General features: G+C 49.8%; 2 protein-coding genes across 3 annotated transcripts in view; one reads left to right on the top strand and one right to left on the bottom strand.

The window, feature by feature from the left end:
• Window positions 1–18903, top strand: part of LOC103348590 (rho GTPase-activating protein 44-like) — a 63768-nt gene extending 44865 nt beyond the window's left edge. Inside the window, exons 3-4 of one of the 2 annotated variants that reach the window (XM_070064575.1) lie at window positions 833–953; window positions 17948–18903. In XM_070064575.1, the coding sequence (XP_069920676.1) occupies window positions 833–953; window positions 17948–17964 (138 nt within the window). In that variant the 3' untranslated portion in view covers window positions 17965–18903. Of the gene's footprint in view, window positions 1–832; window positions 954–2255; window positions 2446–17947 lie in introns of those variants that run through there. The other variant, XM_070064574.1, reaches the window with a different exon arrangement.
• LOC138843237 (leucine carboxyl methyltransferase 1-like) overlaps window positions 1–18946 on the bottom strand; it is a 43030-nt gene that overhangs the window by 3275 nt on the left and 20809 nt on the right. Inside the window, exons 3-5 of the mRNA XM_070064573.1 lie at window positions 14170–14291; window positions 9208–9284; window positions 8092–8153 (exon numbers count right to left, since the gene is read on the bottom strand). Coding sequence (XP_069920674.1) covers window positions 8092–8153; window positions 9208–9284; window positions 14170–14291 — 261 coding nt within the window. The remainder of the gene's footprint in view (window positions 1–8091; window positions 8154–9207; window positions 9285–14169; window positions 14292–18946) is intronic.

Here is an 18946-nt window from a genome sequence, read left to right on the forward strand (position 1 = left end):
AAAGTGGCTGCCTGCAGCGACACATCCCACATGGTGCCGCTGTGAGTCCTGGCTGATCCATTTCCAATCCAGCTTCCTGCTCATGTGCCTGGGAAAGCAGCGGATGCTCACTCCCATCAGGGGAGTGAGTCAGAAGATGGAAAATCTCTCTCTTTCCCTGTCTCTGTAACCCTACTTTTCAAATAAATAAAAGAAATAAAACTATTTTTTTTTTTTTTTGCCAGGCAGAGTGGACAGTGAGAGAGAGAGACAGAGAGAAAGGTCTTCCTTTTGCTGTTGGTTCACCCCACAATGGCCACTGCGGCTGGCGCACCGCGCTGATCCAAAGCCAGGAGCCAGATGCTTCTCCTGGTCTCCCATGTGGGTGCAGGGCCCAAGGACCTGGGCCATCCTCCACTGTACTCCCTGGCCACAGCAGAGAGCTGGCCTGGAAGAGGGGCAACCGGGACAGAATCCGGCGCCCCGACCAGGACTAGAACCCGGTGTGCCGGCGCCACAAGGCAGAGGATTAGCCTATTGAGCCACGGCGCCAGCCACAAATAAAACTTTGAAAACAAATAAGCATAGTCTGATGGGCTGATTCTGCAGATCTTCCAAGAGTAGAAATCTGTTATTTCTTTAAGACCGATTTTATTTGAAAGAGTTACAGAGGAGAGGCACACACACACACACACACACACACACACACACACACTCTTCCATGTCCTGGTTCAGTCTCCCAGATGCCCACACTGGCCGAGGCTGGGCCAAACTGACGTCAGGAACTCCACCTCAGCCTCCCGCACGGGTGACAGGAACTAAAATACTTGGGTTGTCATCTGTTACCTCCCAGGTGCATGAAGCGCAGCTGTACTGGAAGCAGAATAGTCTTGAACCAGGCGCTTCAAGGAGGGATGCAGACATTGTGAGAAGTAGCCTATCCACTGCCCTGCAACGCTGCCCCTGGATCTGCGGTGCGTACACAGCCTGTGTAACCCCTGAGCAAGTGTGTTGTGATGGTGGTGTGTGTTACAGTCATCAAACCCTGTTACTTGAGGGGCCCGATCCAGCACGACCAGATTCCCTGTGATGCCAGCTCACCATGGCCTCCAGTCACCGATGCCTTGCAGCTCTGTGTGGCTTGACTCAGTTTCTGGGAGTGACTATGCTGACAGGGGAGTTTTACTCTGCAAGCTACCTTCCTAATCTGAGTCAGATCCGTCTTCCCTGAGCTAGAGAACAGGATGCTCCAAAATGCTGGTGTTTTGTATCTTTTTCCTTTTTTTTTTTTTTTCCATCAGGGATGGAAAACTCAGGCCAGACACGCGTATTGTTAATGCATTCAGGCACTGCTTGCTTGCACAGGACAGGACAGGGCCTTCATGCTCTGATATGACTTCTCTGGCCTGTGCACTGGGGCAATGTGGGCAGACTGTGGCTTCCCTGCTTCCCCTTTATTACTTTCCTTTTTTTTTTTTTTTTTAAGCTTTGTTTTATTTGAAAGGCAGAGATACAGAGAGAAAACAAGAGCCAGAGAGATCTTCCATCCACTGGTTCACTTCCCAAACGGCCACAACAGCCAAGGCTGGGACAGGTTGAAGCCAGGAGCCGGGAACTTCATCCAAGTCTCCCACGTGGGTGCAGGGGCCCAAGGACTGGGGCCATCTTCCTCTGCTTTCCCAGGTGTGTTAGCAGGGAGCTGGAGTGGAAGTGGAGCAGCCAGGATTTGAACTGGTGCCCATATGACACGATACGCCCAGTGCCAGCTTACCTTTCTCTTTTTCTCACTGTATCTCCCTCCCTTTCTGTTGCTCTGCCTTTCAAATAAACATTATCTTGAAAAAAAAAAAAAAAAAAAAAGCAGATGTATGATCTATCCTGGAAGGATTTTTTTTTTTTTTTATTAATTTTTTGACAGGCAGAGTGGACAGTGAGAGAGAGAGACAGAGAGAAAGGTCTTCCTTTGCCGTTGGTTCACCCTCCAATGGCCTCCGCGGCCGGTGCGCTGCGGCCAGCGCACCGCGCTGATCCGATGGCAGGAGCCAGGAGCCAGGTGCTTTTCCTGGTCTCCCATGGGGTGCAGGGCCCAAGCACCTGGGCCATCCTCCACTGCACTCCCTGGCCACAGCAGAGGGCTGGCCTGGAAGAGGGGCAACCGGGACAGAATCTGGCGCCCCGACCGGGACTAGAACCTGGTGTGCCGGCGCCGCTAGGCGGAGGATTAGCCTAGTGAGCCACGGCGCCGGCCCTGGAAGGATGTTGACCTCATTTTGCAGGGACCAGAATGCAACTGTGGAGGACACGAGCACTAGCAGAGACCAAGGAAGAACAGAAAATCCCTGGAACCTTTGGGATGACGCTGTGAGCTGCTGGGGAAAATAACTCGTGGATGAAATGGGCTCCACGATGCTTTCCCACCCTCTGCTCCTCATTCTGTTTCATAAGAGAATAAAAAATGGAAGGGAACTCAGAGTGTTTAGTGCGATACGTAGGAACTTTCTACAGGAACAGATCATAGCCACCCTGTCCTGAAAAGCCAATGAACACTCTCTATGGCTACCGGTGGTTCTTTCTGTGATCAACACTTCTTTAGATGACTCATTCCCAAGAGGATGGAAGAGGGAGAAGCCCTGAAAATATGACATCATACTGTGGTTTGAAAAATTAAGAATCAATTTATATATGGCCAGAATAGACTTTGGTCATTTCTGAAGTAAAGCAATGGTTCTCAAACAGGGTAATTTTGCCACCAGGGAACATGTTGCAAGGTCACACTAGAGGGCGCTAATGGCCATCATAAGATTTTGCTGTCATCCAATGCCCTCAAGATGTCCACAGTGCTGAGACTAAGAAACACTGCATCAAAGTTACACACAAATTTCAAGAATCATTAGGCCGGCGCCGCGGCTCAATAGACTAATCCTCCACCTAGCGGCACCGGCACACCGGGTTCTAGTCCCAGTTGGGGCGCCAGATTCTTTCCCAGTTGCCCCTCTTCCAGGCCAGCTCTCTGCTGTGGTCCGGGAGTGCAGTGGAGGATGGCCCAGGTCCTTGGGCCCTGCACCCCATGGGAGACCAGGAGAAGCACCTGGCTCCTGCCTTCGGATCAGCGCGGTGCACTGGCCATTGGAGGATGAACCAACGGCAAAAGGAAGACCTTTCTCTCTGTCTCTCTCTCACTATCCACTCTGCCTGTCCAAAAAAAAAAAAAAAAAAAAAATCATTAGTCAGTATTAGATGGTTTAGATGGTTTAAAATCCTTAAATAATCCTAATTATTCTCTGCCAGGGGAAACGGCACACTGTGGCTTTTCCCCAGAACAGTGTCTCCAAGGCAAAAACTCTCTGAAGTGAATCTGTAGCAGCCTGGGCATTGGTCTCAAGTAGTCCTGAGATCGCATTTCTACTCGGCTTTGCTAACCATGTGGCTCTGGGCAAGTTCCGTCACCACTCAAGGTTACCTTCCTTTGATCTTTGATGTAGACAATGCCCATCTCATGCGATTACAGTTCAGATTCAATGCACTGAGCTCCCTAGATCCTGAACCATATGCCATGGGGCCCTGGGGTGGCCCCAGACTCACAGAGGTGGAGGAGATAGTTTACATTTCTGAGGGAAACGCAGAGGCTCGGCGCTGGTCAGACAGAAGCAAACCACCAGCACGACTCAGCCCCAGGCTCAGCACTAGACTGCTGTGCATTCCTTTCCTGACCTCCTATCTTCCCAAAGCCAAGTTACAGACGCTGGTGTGGCTGAAAAGTACTGTGTGAACATCAAGGTGGACGGGGCAGTGTCCCAGCTGATACCAAAGTGACAGCATCAAGTGCTCAACGAGGGCACACAGCTCATTAGTCGCAATTGTGATTATTCAAGAGTGAAATAAAAATAGCGTTTGTTGCTTCAACGTAATGTGCATTATTTTCCCAAATGACTAATTAAGTTGTTAGGATGTAAATATTTAAGATGCCTGAACCCAAATAATTGATACACAGAACTGCTGCATTTGTTTGTTTACTTGCCTCAGGGTTCTGTGAAACATTTGCTGAGACACAGGGCACTATGAGCCAAGAAAGGTGGGTCCCCTAGGCTAGTCAATGCCTGCTACACATGTGGTCTCTGGCAGAGACTAGACCCCCGATGAAATCTAGCCAAGTGCTCGAAGGTCCACCAAGACAAACCCAACACGATTGGTCAGGCTGCAGAATTGTGACCTAAGAGACAGCTGACGCTCGAAGCCACATGTGTTGCAGGGATTTGTTAATGGGGCAAAAGCTTCTACAGACTTTAATTATCGGCCTCATCAAGCTCCTATGCTTTAATTATGTTAACCTGGAAAAGCATCAAGCTTTATAAAGTAACACAGTAACACACACACACACACACACACACACACACACACACACACACACTGTCCACAGTCCACAGTCCACAGTGCTGCTGTATCACAGAACTAAGGATCTATTCCATCACCACCAAGTAAGTGTAGCAGGAGCGGTGTGTTGCTGTTTGGTGGATCCCATCAATTGCCTGCACCATGTCTTCAATGAAAGACCAATTATTGGTGAGGATTGCAAAGATGCATAGATTTTCCCTGGGACACTTTTTAGGTAGGGGGTGGGGAGAGGAACAATGGAGACACTTCTGGAGGTTTGCTGGGCCATAAAGAGGATTTCCTGTGTCCACGTGTCCACCCTCTGATACTCAGTGCGCGCTCACTATGTTCTGGGATAGGCTGAAGAAAAGCAGGCTTGGTCCCTGCCCATCCTGCAGGGAAAAGGAATCAGGAACAAGGCCACGTGTGGCGAAGGGCATGCAGGACGGTTTCCCAGCTCTCTCAGCATGGAATCTGCATTCTTAGCAGGGCTGGAGAACCCGGGTGATGCTGTCCCTGCCACCTTCTCTTCAGCTTCACCCTGAACCACACTCCTCCCTCCATGCCAGCGCCAGCCACACAGCTTGCCAGCTCCTTGCACGCCCTTCCTCGTCGGGCAGTCTTCTCCCCGGACAGACCCTCCTCCTGAGGGCTCAGCTGCGAGGCCGGGGAACGCTCTGAAATGCCTGTGTTGACTGTTTTTCCTTACACCTACACCCACTCACTCCGTCAAGGAGCTGAGATGGGTGACAAAAGCGCAGAGTCGTTCAGGTAAGGTGTGTGTGTTTACTCACTCAGCACTCCCGGTGCCGGGCACTGTCCTAGCTGCTGGGGATGTGGCGCAACAACACACAGGTGTTCTCAGGAAGCTTCCACGGCAGAGGGAGAGGGCGAGCGAGCGAGTAAATAAATGCATAATTAAGATGACATCAGAGGACGTGGTCCTGGGAAGCAACTAGAGAAGGTAGTGTGAGAAGAGTGACGCCTCAGGCAGCAAGGAGAGGAGACTGCTCCGCAGCTTGGTAGTCAGGGAAGGCCTCTCGGAGGAGGTGGGGGTTGAACTGAGAACAGGGGATGAGAAGCAGATCATCAAGTAAACTGCGAAGGAAGAAAAGACCCGGTGGGGGGAAGAGGAAAGGCCTGGGGCACAGGATGCCTTGGCACATTCAGAGGACAGCAGCAGACCCCTGTGGTGATGAGGGTTACTGTGGCTGAAAATAAATCAGGAGGCACACAGAGGCCCACGAGCACCTAGACATAACTATAATTTATGAGACAGAAGAGTATCCTCCACTTAATACACTAAAACAAAGTAAATCTTTGGGAACAAGTTTTACTATTAACTCTCATAATACAACCCTTTGAGGACAGAGGTCCTGCATGGGAAGTTAGTACACAGTGACTCCTGTTGTTAATTTAACAATTAACACTCTTACTATGATGTCAGTGATCACCTGAGGCTTTTGACATGAGATGCCTAGGCTATGGAAGCCTTTTGAATCCACAAACTCTTTCATTATTTAGACAAGGCCATAAGTAAAATGAAGTTCTCTCCTCCCTTCAAAGAAAAGTATACCCTTTCACTTCTTTCCACCGGGGTCTCGCCCACAGAAGTCCTTCATGTATGTAGGACACTTTTTGCCACAGTGCCTTGGCTTTCCACACCTGAAATGCCCTCATGGGCTTTTCAGCCAAACCAGAATGCCTTCAGGGCTGATTCTGAGGTCAGAGTGCTTCTTTAAGCAATTATCATTCCATGAGTCTGCTGTATGGACTGCCTTGATTTCTGTTTTAAAAACTCATTCTGGGGAGGGCAGCACTGTGGTACCATGCGTTAACTGCCACTTGTGAGGTTCGCATTCCACAAAACAGAACCAGTTGGAGTCCTGGCTGCTCTGGCTTCCAATTCAGCTTCCTGCCACTGTACCTGGGAAAGCAGAGGTGATGGGACAAGAACGTGGGTCCCTATCATACATGTGGGAGACCCAGATGGAGTTCTTGGCTTCTAGCTTCAGCCTGAACCCAGCGCTGGCTGTTGCAAGCAATTGGGGAGTGAACTAGCAGATGACTTTGAACAGCCCTTGTCTCAACTGCTGAGGAACAGTTTTTTTGTGTTTTTTTTTCCTCATACTATTTGTTGAACTCTGTACGTGGAGTAGGGTTAATCTTACATGCATAAAATTAACTGAAAATAGATTTTATTAAAACAGAAAAAGGGAATAGGAGAGAGAGGAAGAAGAAGGGTAGGAGTGAAGGTCGGAGGAAGGGTAGGGTGAGAAGAATCACTATGTTCCCAAATTTGTATTTATGAAATGCATAAGTTTGTATACCTTAAATAAGAGGTTTCTGGGGGTGGGGGGAGAAAATGTCTGGTGGTCCTTTCTCAACACAGCATGGAAAATGACTGTTGGCTGAGTTGCAGAGTCGTTCAGGCAAACAGGATGCTATGGAGTAAGCAACTGACAAGAGGAAATTAAAGTACAGAGAAGGACTGAGAAAGGTAACTATCACTTAGGTGACCTCAGGAGAAGACTGCACACCCCACAGTACTCAGCCAGTGAGGAACCAGGGGAGGACCTGTGCTAGGATACACATGATTTCCTGTAACTTTCCTGCGTGTGCTTGCTCCTCAGACATCTGATCTTGCAAGACCAACAACAAAGTCTCGTTTTCCCTGAACTTGTGAGTCTGAGTCCATCTCTTGGGGGACAGGTGGGGATATTTCCCACACTGACCTTTACAGAAGGCTATCTTCACAGAGCAGGTTTTATGATCTTGGGAACTAATACACTCTTTGAACTGCTCCATCAGACACAAACTGAAAATAATGGAAGATTCTGAAAGAGACTCTCGTAATTTGAAAGGCTCAGAGGTGAGGGGAGTATTGATAGAAACATTCCTAATTAAAAGTTGGGCAGAGAAACTGACTGCAGGGGCCCAGCAGATACTATACATGAGTGGAGCTGCTCAAGTAAGACAGTGGATGGAGGCCAGACCTGGAGGAGGCACAGTTCCTCTAAAAGAGGCAGCTGCCACCAATTACTGCCGTGTTGGAATTAGGGTCTAATGTTACCACATCCTGATTTTTCCAGGGGTAGGTGGCAACTGAGATTTTTCATGAGAAATCTATTTTTGAAATGCTAGCAACTAATTGCAGTTCTTTAAAAAAACTGATTTAAGGGGCTAGTGTTGTGGCACAGAGGGTTAAGTTGTGGCCTATAATGCTGGCATCCCATGCCAGAGCCCTGGTTTGAGCACAGCCACTCTGCTTCTGATTCAGCTCCCCACTAATGAGCCTGGGAAGGCAGCAGAGTGATGGCCCAAGTACTTGGGCCCTTGCCACCCACATGAGAGACCTGGATGGAGTTCCAAGCTCCTGGCTTTGGCCTGGCCCAGCCCTGGCTGTTACAACCATTTGGGCAGTGAACCAGCAGATGGAAGATCTCTGTCTCGCCCTCTCTCTATGTCACTCTGCATTTATAATTAGTAAAAACAAATCTTAAAAAAAATTTAAGCTTGGGGACCTAAGGCCATCTAAGAAGAGTCACACAGAAAGTCGTTGTAAATTCCTTCACTGTAACTGTGCTACAAGTAAGCATCTATCAGCAGCCGCATATGTTGTGTAAAACCCCCCTACACACACACACACACACACACACATCTTTAAGAAGGAAAAGGAAAAACAGGTAGCACAAATGCTTCCAGCATTCACGCTGCACTCCTCGGGTTCCAAGTACTTGCCCATCTGAAGCGTGTCCTCTGAGTGTAACTCCACAATGGGGTTTAGCAGGACAGGCTTGCATCTGAGGGAAGACGGGACAACGGAGAAGGATGAGTCAGTTTACTCAAGAGCTCCCTGGCTGCAAAAGTGCAGATCCTGCTAGTGACAGGGCAGACACAGGGGGAGGGGCTTGTACCCAAAATGTTGGGAATATAAATGTTTCAGAGTTTGGATTTTTTTTTAATATTTGCGTAGAGTTTCTCTGTTGCTTATCCCCACTCAGACACGATGCTCAAAAAGTGTCAGAATTAGGAGCATTTGGGATTTTCAGATCAGGAGTGCTCAGCCTGTACATGCTGCTACTGTGCAGAGCCACTAGGTAAATACATTTGACCCCAGGCACACACAATAAGAATTCAGTGTATATTCAGACTAGGGCTGCTAAATAGTATATTCAAGATTTAATGGGCAAATCACAAAGTGATCAAAAAGCGCTTAAACTCAGAAACAGTTAAAGACAGGCTAACAAGAATTTTCTAAATATTCGAGTTTCTTGCCTATTCTCAAACAAAAATTTTAAGTAGCTGTGATCTGCCTTAGGTAATAGAAAGAAGTGATTCTTACACAAACCTAAAGTTCAGTAACATTTCTGTGATAACTCCACCAACCCAACATATGAAAAAAATCAGCAATCGGAGACCCAAACTCAATATCCCAACAGGTACACACAGCACCAATCTACTCTTTATCTGAGGGAACCACCTCTGGGCTTCGCTCAGAGCCCATTTACTCTCATTTCATGCGGAGTTCTAACAGCTCAGTGTGGTCTGCAGTTCCCAGGGCATCAGAAATGCCACTTCCATATTAATAGCATGTTTCATATAAAATGCAATCTTGTTTTAGAAAAGGTAAAGAATTTATTTTCAAAGGATAACCCAGAAAAGAAGAAGCCTGAACAGTATTTCCAATCTGGAAGGATCAGACATCTCTAGAAGCTGAAACTCCTGTGTTCATTAAACAAAGTTTTTAACATAAGAAGTAGGATTTTATTTAAAGTACCAGTTCAGAGGGTGGGTGTGTGCGTGCGAATGAGACTGCTGAGAAGCCCTGACCCTGGGCCTGACGTCCACACTTACTTGATGTTGTGCAGCTTCCTCGTTACTATCATCGGGAAGTCGACTTCAAAATATTTACTTGGCAGGAGACCTTCATCCTGCGGAAAACACACACAGTCTTTATCAGTGCTTCTTCACCCACATACTCGCTGATCATCTTCCTCACCCGCAGCACAAGGCACCAAGACCAATGGGCTGCTGCTGCAGGCTTTTTTTTTTTTTTTTTTTAAAGATGTATTTCAAAAGCAGCTTATAGAGAGGGAGAGGCAGAAGCAAAGAGAAGGGGTGGGGGGGTCTTCCATCTACCAGTTCACTCCCCAAAGGGCTACAACACCCAGGGCCGGACCAGGCTGAAGCCAGGAGTCAGGAGTTTCCCCTGGGTCTCCCACATGGGCACAGGGGCCCAAGGCATTGGGCCATCTTCTGCTGCCTTCTCAGGCGCATTAGCAGGGAGAAGAATCAGAAGTGGAATAGTCGGGACTCGATCCAGTGTGCAAACACAGGATGCTGGCATCACAGGCTGCCGCTTAACCCACTGCACTGGAAAGCTCGTACCAGAGGTAATCTTTTTCAAAATTAACTAATTAATTTGAAAGGCAGCGAGGTAGAAAGAAAAGGTGGGGTACGGAGAGGGTCTTCCAGCTGCTGGTGCTCCTCAAATGTCTGCAACAGTCAGGGTTGGGCCAGGCCAGAGCCAGAAGCCAGGAGCTCCATCTGGGTCTCCCATGTGGGTGGCAGGGCCACAAGCACTTGGGCCATCCTTTGCTACCTCCTAGGCACATTAGCAGGAAGCTGAATGGGAATGAAGAGGGGGGAATTGATCCCAGGCACAGGGATAGAGGATACAGGCATCCCAAGCGGCAGCTTAACCCACTGTGCCAAAACACCTGCCCCATGAACGTTGTAACCTGTGCTTAGAAATTCTACACCACCTTTTAAGAACTTCTACTCTCAGGGTATGGGAAGTTAAGGATCTTCTAAATTTCCAGAAAGCAAATGAATGACGGGTGTAACAGTGTCCTCCAACTCTTAAAGGCCTTCCTCCTTTCGAAAGAGCTTTCCCGGGGCCGCCTCCATGGTTCACTTGGTTAATCCTCCATCTGTGATGCTGCCATCCCATTTGGGAGCAGTGTTCTAGTCCCGGTTGCTCCTCTGCCAGTCCAGCTCTCTGCTTTGACCCAGGAAGGCAGTGGAGGATGGCCCAAGTGCTTGGGCCCCTGCACCCACATGGGAGACCAGGAGGAAGCACATGGCTCCTGGCTTCGGATCGGTGTAGCTCCAGCCATAGCGGCCAGTTGGAGGATGAACCAACGGAAGGAAGACCTTTCTGTCTCTCTCTCACTGTCCAACTCTACCTGTCAAATAAATAAATAAATAAATAAAGAACAGCATTTTGAAAATAAAAAAAAAAAAGAGCTTTCCCATGCACTGGCTCACATGACTCTCAGAAGACCTCTGAGTTCACTGCATAAGGAAGGCTTCTAAAGGGCACACTTGGAGCTATAAAGCAGCAGCCTCGGGGCCAGCACTGTGGCTTCACACTTTGAGTGCCAGCTGTTCCACTTCTGATCCAGCTGCCTGCTAACCTGCCTGGGAAAGCTGGGGAAGATGGCCCAAGCGCTTGGGCCCCTAGATCCATGTGGGAGACTCACGAAGCTCCTGGCTTAGGCCTGGCCCAGCCCTGGCCAGTGTAGCCATTTCGGTGGGGGGAGTGAACCAGCAGATGGAAGATCTCTCTTTCTCGCTCCCTCTAATTCTAACTTTCAAATAAATAAATCAAACAAAGAAACAGCTTCTTGGCACAGAGAAACAGGTGAAATGGCTGTAGCAAGTGAGGCTTCAACTTCCTGTGTCGTGATTCTCTGCAACCTTGGACACTCTCCCGTGTGCCAGACCTGTGGCGGGGAGGATGGAGACGCCCGAGACGGGACCTAACGCTAGAAGGCAGCCTCAGACTCCAGGGGATGACAGCAACCCCGTCACAGACTGCCAACAGACACACTGCTTCCCCCGTGTGGAGACAGAACCCAAGAGACACCGAGAAACTGAGTCCACTTCAAGGGTTCCACTAGCCCTTTCCTTTCTGTGTACGTGACAATATCGACCGCCCTGTGCCCTCTGCCCTCCAGATGGGAGCTTCACCGGGTGGATTTTTGTGACAAGGGAAATACCCAAGAGGAGCTTCCTAGGAAGGAGGGAGGCTCATTTCAGCTGAGACTTTTGGAGATTCCAGTCCAAATCAGGCAGCTGTGTTAATCTAGCGTCTGATACGGGAGAAGGGGCGCAGAGGCAGGAGCCATGGTGAGCCAGGAAGCAGAGGCCCGGGGAGCAGACTCTTCACTGCCTCCTTCTAGTCCATTACAGTTCTGTCATGGGCCCCACACTAGCTACTGAGTCCAATCCAGTCTCTTCCCAAAGGCCTCACCTTCAGACACCATAACTAGATCAAGCCTGCACCCTAATCCATCAACCACTGACACCAATCCCTTAGCCATTAACCTAAGACTCTGGGATTTAAAAGTGCACACTGAAGGATGGCGCCACAGCTCACTAGGCTAATCCTCCGCCTAGCAGCACCGGCACACCGGGTTCTAGTCCCAGTTGGGGCGCCGGATTCTGTCCCGGTTGCCCCTCTTCCAGGCCAGCTCTCTGCTGTGGCCAGGGAGTGCAGTGGAGGATGGCCCAAGTGCTTGGGCCCTGCACCCCATGGGAGACCAGGAGAAGCACCTGGCTCCTGCCATCAGATCAGCGCGGTGCGCCGGCTGCAGTGCGCCGGCTGCGGTGCGCAGGCCGCAGCGCGCCGGCCGCGGCGGCCATTGGAGGGTGAACCAACGGCAAAAAGGAAGACCTTTCTCTCTGTCTCTCTCTCTCACTGTCCACTCTGCCTGTCAAAAAAAAAAAAAAAAAAAAAAGTGCACACTGAGTGTGGGGAGCTACCTCCTCTGTAAACCGTAACAGGAATCCTCCATGGCATAAACAGTCACAGGCTCCTGAGAGCAAGTGGAAGGAGCTCATGCAGTAGTGGCAGCAGGAAGCCCAGGACTGACGCTGAGCCTGCAGGTACAACGAGGGAACCAGCCCGGGTGGAAGGTGCATGAGGCACTAAGACCAACGGACAAGGTTTGCCATACACTTTCATGGAAACCTGTGTATCTCTAAATCAGAGATGGGCAGACGTTTGAAAAGAGCCGGAAGGTAAACATTTAAGCTGTTGCAGGCCAGATGCTCTCTGTTCTCACTACTTAACTCTGTCAAGGCTAACGTACACCAACACTGCCAACACACAAGCCAAACACGTGCCTCTCCACAAACTTGTTCAAGCACACTCGTGTACGTATAATAGGTATTTACAAAAAGAACTTGGAACTCCCCACCCCAAGGGAAAAAACCCTTCAGACAAATACAGTCATCCATCAAAAGAAACTTTGCACAGAGGAGTGTCAGACACTGCAACCCCCCTTCCTCAGCACGCACAGACGCTCTTTCTCGGGCAGGGGTGCAGCGTGCCCCTGAGCGTACTTTGCTCAGAAACTGGAACTGCAGATTGATGAACCATCAGCGGACCTACAGGACAGGGGAGGCTGCACAGAGCCAGCGGCAGCTTTCTCCAGGGGCCTCAGTCAGCACTGATGGAGCGCGTCCTCTTACACTCTCCTGCTCTAGGTCCTCACACCACAGCCCGGGACACGCCACACACACACACACACACAGTGGGCCCACCGTGGTGCCGGCATCTGTCCCCTGTCCATACCACTGGCTGTGCAATTCTGATAGACACGACTTCTGCAGCCCCATGTCTCATTTGTGAAGCCTCACAGAGCTGTCATGCAACGCATTCGGTCATGTTTGTAAAGCACATCAGACGTGTTAGCTACCCTACCCTAGGCCAACAATGAGTACCAAGACTGGGGGGAGGCCACCAATTGTCACTTCATGAGAGAAAGGCCGGGACCTCTGATTGCAGGAGACCTTCTTATCAGGGATCCGATGACCACCAGACAGATCTGCAGGCCGGGTATGTCCATACACTCTCAGTTATCTCGGTCTACACCTCCAAGGAAATCTGGCAAAATGCACATACCCGTGACCGCCACATGACCGACCTCATAGAAGAACCGAGCAAACTCTGTACTAACCTACAACAAAGAAAACAGCCAGAGGAGGCTTCGCAGGGAAAAGGTTTGGCAGTAAAGACCCAGCCCAGGTCTCCAAGACTGGCAGTTCAGAGCTCTAAGACTGGCTCTGCTGCCCACCAGACCCAGGTCTCTTTTCCTCTGTGTGTATGTAATTACAGCTGCACTATGGGCGCTGGTTCGAGTCCCAGCTGTTCCACTTCCAACACATCTCCCTGCTAATGCGCCTGGGAAAACAGCAGAAGATGGGCCAAGTGCTTGGGCCCCTGCATCCACATGGGAGACCGGAAGAAGCTCCTGGCTCTTGACTTCAACCTCGCCCAACCCTGGCCATTTGGGGAGTGAACCAACAGATGGAAGATCTCTCTCTCTCTCTTTTCTCCCTTTCTTTCAGTAACTCTGCCTTTCAAGTGGATAAAATAATCTTTTAAAAAAATGGCAGTTAAAGCATGAAATCAGAAGCCAAGAAAAGACCTGGCACCATATTATCATCACCCAGTCCCACAAATCTCCAAGTTTTATCCACGATGCCCACAATCAGGACTCTTTGTCCCAGCAATTCCACTGGGGGATTTTTTCTTGCTGTTTTCACATGTACAGGGGAAATACACACAGATATTTGTGTTCATTATGCTGAGAGCAACAACAATTAGAAACAACCTGAAACATGTACCACTGGGGCCCTGGCCAGATAAACCATGGGGCCGGGGCAGAGCGGTGCACCTGGGCACAGTGGCTGGAGATGGGGCAGGAGGCACGTTGTCACCTCTTACCTCTTAGGCTGCTTTTTACAGCTTTCAGCCACACAGACCTCAACAGCTGGGGAGGGAGGAGGAAAATTTGGACTCACCTTTAATTTCCAGAAGGTTGTATCCATCCCAGCCCCGAGGTTGAGGACTTGACAACGACATTCTGTTTTCTGTAGAAACGCCTTTACAAGCTGACCGACACCGTGGACTCGCGCGAAATATCCTGAGACAGGGAGAGAGACAAGCTACCGCTCAGTGATGTCAGCAATTAGCCCCCCACCCCCAACCCACACGGGGAGGCGGAGCTCAGCAAAGCTGCAGGGAGCTGTTCAAGGCGCCTTCTGCTTCTCAGCAAGGACACCCAGGCCACAGACCTTGGCCTCTCTCCACTGCATCTGGCATGAGGGTTTCTCCAGGATGCGCTTATTAGACCCGTGCTGCCCAGGTCCCTGTGGGGAGGGGCATGGCCGGCTGGCACAGGGGCTGCTCATGGAGTCACCACATGAGGTTGGAATGTGGTTGGTGCCACAGGGGCCAGAGGGGGTCCTGCTCACTGCCAGGAGCTTTCGTCTTAGGAGGACATCAAACTGCCACCTGCTCTCCCCAGCACTTCTCAGTTCTGTGCCCTCCTCACTGTGCACTGTCACAAGGACGCTGTGGAATGGCTTCAGTCCGCAGCTCACACCAGGAATCTGAGGGCTCTTCAGAAGGTTCATGGACAACAAGTCATACGAACAAGCCGCCCATGGATTTCAGAGCCGTGTACACCAACCAAGCGACCAGGACTCAGGTTTCCACGAGCTCTCTGGTACCCTGGTGTCTCTGGTTTGGCGGCTGACCTCACACGGGTGCCAGCACACCTGCTATGTGCCCTGACCCCGAGCCAGGTGCTGGGATGTCATGGTCTAAGGGACACACATGGTTCTGCTCTTGTGGGCTTCAGTCCACTGCAGTGTGGAGCAGGAGTAACCCAGAGATGGCCAAGGTGATCATAGCACACAATAAAAGCTTCTAAAGCAAAAAAAAAAAAAAAAAAAAAAAAAAGGAATTGGCCCTACAAAGCCCATCTGACAAAGGAGCAAAACAGAACACCTAGGGCCGGCAACACGGCACCACCGGTTAATCCATTACTTGCAATGAGGAAATCCCATAACAGAGCACCAGTTTGCGCCCCAGCTGCTCTGTTTCTGATCCAGCTCTGTGCTAATGCACCCTGGAAGGAGGTGGATGATGGACCAAGTGCTTGGGCCCCTGCACCCATGTGGCAGACCTGTATGGAGTTCCAGGCTCCTGGCGTCAGCCTGGCTACTGTGGCCATCTGGGGAGTGAACTAGCAGACAGAAGATCTCTCCTCCTCTCTGTCTCTCCCTCTCACTGTTACACTGCCTTTCAAATAAATAAAATAAGCCTGTAAAAAAAAAAAAAAAAAAAAAACCCAGAAACAACAACAACAACAAAAAACACTGGCCCTTCTTCATGCCCAAAGGATTATCTTTGATGTGAGAAATGTCAACTTTCAAATTCTCTCTTTTAAAAGTTATTTGTGCCGGCCGGCGCCGCGGCTCACTAGGCTAATCCTCCGCCTAGCGGCGCCGGCACACCGGGTTCTAGTCCCGGTCGGGGCGCCGGATTCTGTCCCGGTTGCCCCTCTTCCAGGCCAGCCCTCTGCTGTGGCCAGGGAGTGCAGTGGAGGATGGCCCAGGTGCTTGGGCCCTGCACCCCATGGGAGACCAGGAAAAGCACCTGGCTCCTGGCTCCTGCCATCGGATCAGCGCGGTGCGCCGGCCGCAGCGCGCTGGCCGCGGCGGCCATTGGAGGGTGAACCAACGGCAAAAGGAAGACCTTTCTCTCTGTCTCTCTCTCTCACTGTCCACTCTGCCTGTCAAAAAAAAAAAAAAAAAAAAAAAAAAAAAAAAAAAAAAGTTATTTGTGCCAAATCAAATACAAGCTATTTAACCTTGAGAAACATAAAATGCTCAGTTTTATTTAACACAGACAAGTTTTTCATCAAAACAGTTGCACAACAAGCTCTTCCTGAAAGTCTGGTTTCCAGGGCCAGCGGTATGCTATAGCAAGTAAAGCCACCAGCTGCAGTGCCAGCATCCCACACGGGAGCCAGTTCGAGTCCCAGTGGCTCTACTTCTGATCCAGCTCCCCAGTGTGCCTGGGAAATCAGCAGCAGATGGCCCAAGTGCATGGGCCTTCGACCCAAGTGGGAGACCCAGAAGAAGCTCCTTGCTCGTGGCTGCAGCCTGGCCCAGCTCTGGCTGTTGTGGACATCTGGGGAGTAATCCAGGGGCTGGAGACTTCTCTCTCTTTGCCTCTGCCTCTCCCTCCTGAAACTTCACCTTTCAAATAAATAAGTAAATCTTTAAAAGAAGAAGAGAAAGAGAAAGAGAAAGAGAAAGGGAAAGAAAACGAAAAAGAAATGGAAAAAGAATAAGAAAAAGAAAACAAGCTTTCTATGGCTGCAGTGAACCCACTCAGGACTCCAGTAAAATGCAAACTTTGGGTGAGGAAATGGGGCAGATGACTCTTTATTTATTTATTTATTTTTAAGATTTACTTCTTTTTTTTTTTAAGATTTACTTACTTATCTGTAAGTCAGAGTTACACAGAGAGTGAAGAGGAGGCAGAGAGAGAGAGAGACAGAGAGGCTGCATTGGCCACAGCTGGGCTGATCTGAAGCCAGGAACAGGAGCTTCCTCCAGGTCTCCCACGCAGGTGCAGAGGCCCAGAGACTAGGGCCATCTTCTACTGCTTTCCCAGACCATAGCAGAGAGCTGGATTGGAAGTGGAGCAGCCTGGACACGAACTGGCATCCATATGGGATGCTGGCACTGCAGGTGGCAGCTTTACCTGCTACAACACAGCACCAGCCAGCAGATGACTTTTAAAGTGAAGGAGACCGTATTTCTCATCCTGTTCCTTTCACCTCCACCCTGAACACACCAGAAGCTCCAAGTAAAATGTTGGCCAGTGAGGAGAGGCCCGAAGTAAGCAGGTGCCAAAGAAAATGACTTAGGTCTTGGTGCATAAGCCTGGAGAAAGGACACGGGACACAAAGCAGGAAGAAGGGAAGATGGGCCGGCACTGTGCTGCAGTAGGATTAGCTGTGGCTTGGGACGCCTGCATTCCATATCACAGACCTTGTTTCATTCCTGCCCACTACACACTTCCTATCCAGCTCCCTGCTAATGTACTGGGAGGCAGAACATGGTCCAAGTGCCTGGATCCCTGCCACCCACATGGGAGACCAAGGATGCAGTTCCAGGCTCCTGGCTTTGTAACAGTCCAGCCCTGGCTGTTGTGGGCATTTGGGAAATGAACCAGCAGATGGAAGATCTCTGTTTCTCCCTGTCATTCTGCCTTCAAATAAATCTAAAAACTTGAAAGAAAGAACAGAGACAGAATCAAAGTGCTCAAAGTGTGTGGGCGAAGAGTTTTTAAATTGCACATGATTATTTTAATAAAAATTTTTTTTAATTTATTTATTTGAAAGGTAGAATGACAGACACACAGAGAGAGATCTTCCATCTACTGATTCATTCCTGAAACGCCTGCTAACAGCCACAGCTGCCAGGTCAAAACAAGGAGCCAGAAATTTCACTGTGGCTTGGGCCATCATCTGCTGGCTTCCCAGGTACATCAGCAGGAAACTGGATTGCAAGTGGATGTGCCTGTCCCAAGCGGCAGCTTAACCAGTTGCACCACAACACCTGCCTCTAAGGACGATATTTGAGAGTAGCATTTTTTAAACATTTGTTGCAATCTGGCAGAGTAACCTTGTTTCTGCTCAATATACTAGTAAATAATTTGGCCTTGTTCTTTGTATGTCTTCATTTTATTTTCTGGTAAATCATTTTTATCATATTGTAGGGAAATACCACCCATGAGGACTAGAAATGGAAGACAAGGATCCTTACTGCACGCTCTCGGGGCAGCACCCTCCTACGGGGTTGTAGGCCCCCCAGTCCAGAGGCAGAGGGCGAGAGGAGGAGGAAGGCATGCTGGCGTGCAGCTGGGCTCAGGGCTGGGGGACACTGCGTGGCAGGTCTCTGCCTCTGCAGCAAGGAGGGAAACCCGCCTCCAGGGCACAGGAGGGAGGAGAGGAAAGGGAACAGCCCTGTTCTCAGGAAGCGGCACTTTAGCCTCTCTGCTGTCCTTACAGAACTTCCCTCAGGAGTCCTCTGAGGGCCCTCGTCCCTGCACACACAGTGTGACAGCCATCTGGCCAGTTTTTCCTTCTGGCTGAGAGTACGGCAGGCTCCTGGCTCCAATCCGTTAACCTCCTTGATGGAAATTACTCGCAGAGCCTAACGGTCTTATTACCTAACACCATCACGGGGCCATAAAAAGTTATCTTTGACATGAACACAATTCACAGTAAAAGATTTTTGAATGGGACTCAAACAGAAGAATCATGTTCAACGTCACCTTAAGAGGAATATAAAATAAAATTATAGGGGCCAGTGCTGTGGAACAGCAGGTTAACGGCCTGGCCTGAAGTGCCAGCAGCAGAGAGAGAAGTGGTGGTGGTTAGAGACCTGGCTGCTCCACTTCCGACCCAGCTCTCTGCTATGGCCTGGGAAAGCAGTAGAAGATGCCCAAGTGCTTGGGTCCCGGCACCCACGTGGGAGACTTGGAAGAAGCTCCTGGCTTCGGATCGGCACAGCTCCCACCATTGTGGCCAAGTGTGGAGTGAACCAGCGGATGGAAGACCTCTCTCCCTCTCTCTGCCTCTCCTTTCCTCTGTAACTCTTACTTTCAAATAAGAGTTACACAGAGGAGAGGCAGAGAGAGGGAGAGAGAGTAAATAAATCTTTAAAAAATAAATAAATCAAAGTAAAACTACAGTAAGAGGCTTTTCTCGTATCA

This window comes from Oryctolagus cuniculus, chromosome 19, assembly GCF_964237555.1.
Source record: "Oryctolagus cuniculus chromosome 19, mOryCun1.1, whole genome shotgun sequence".
Taxonomy (NCBI): Eukaryota; Metazoa; Chordata; class Mammalia; order Lagomorpha; family Leporidae; genus Oryctolagus; species Oryctolagus cuniculus.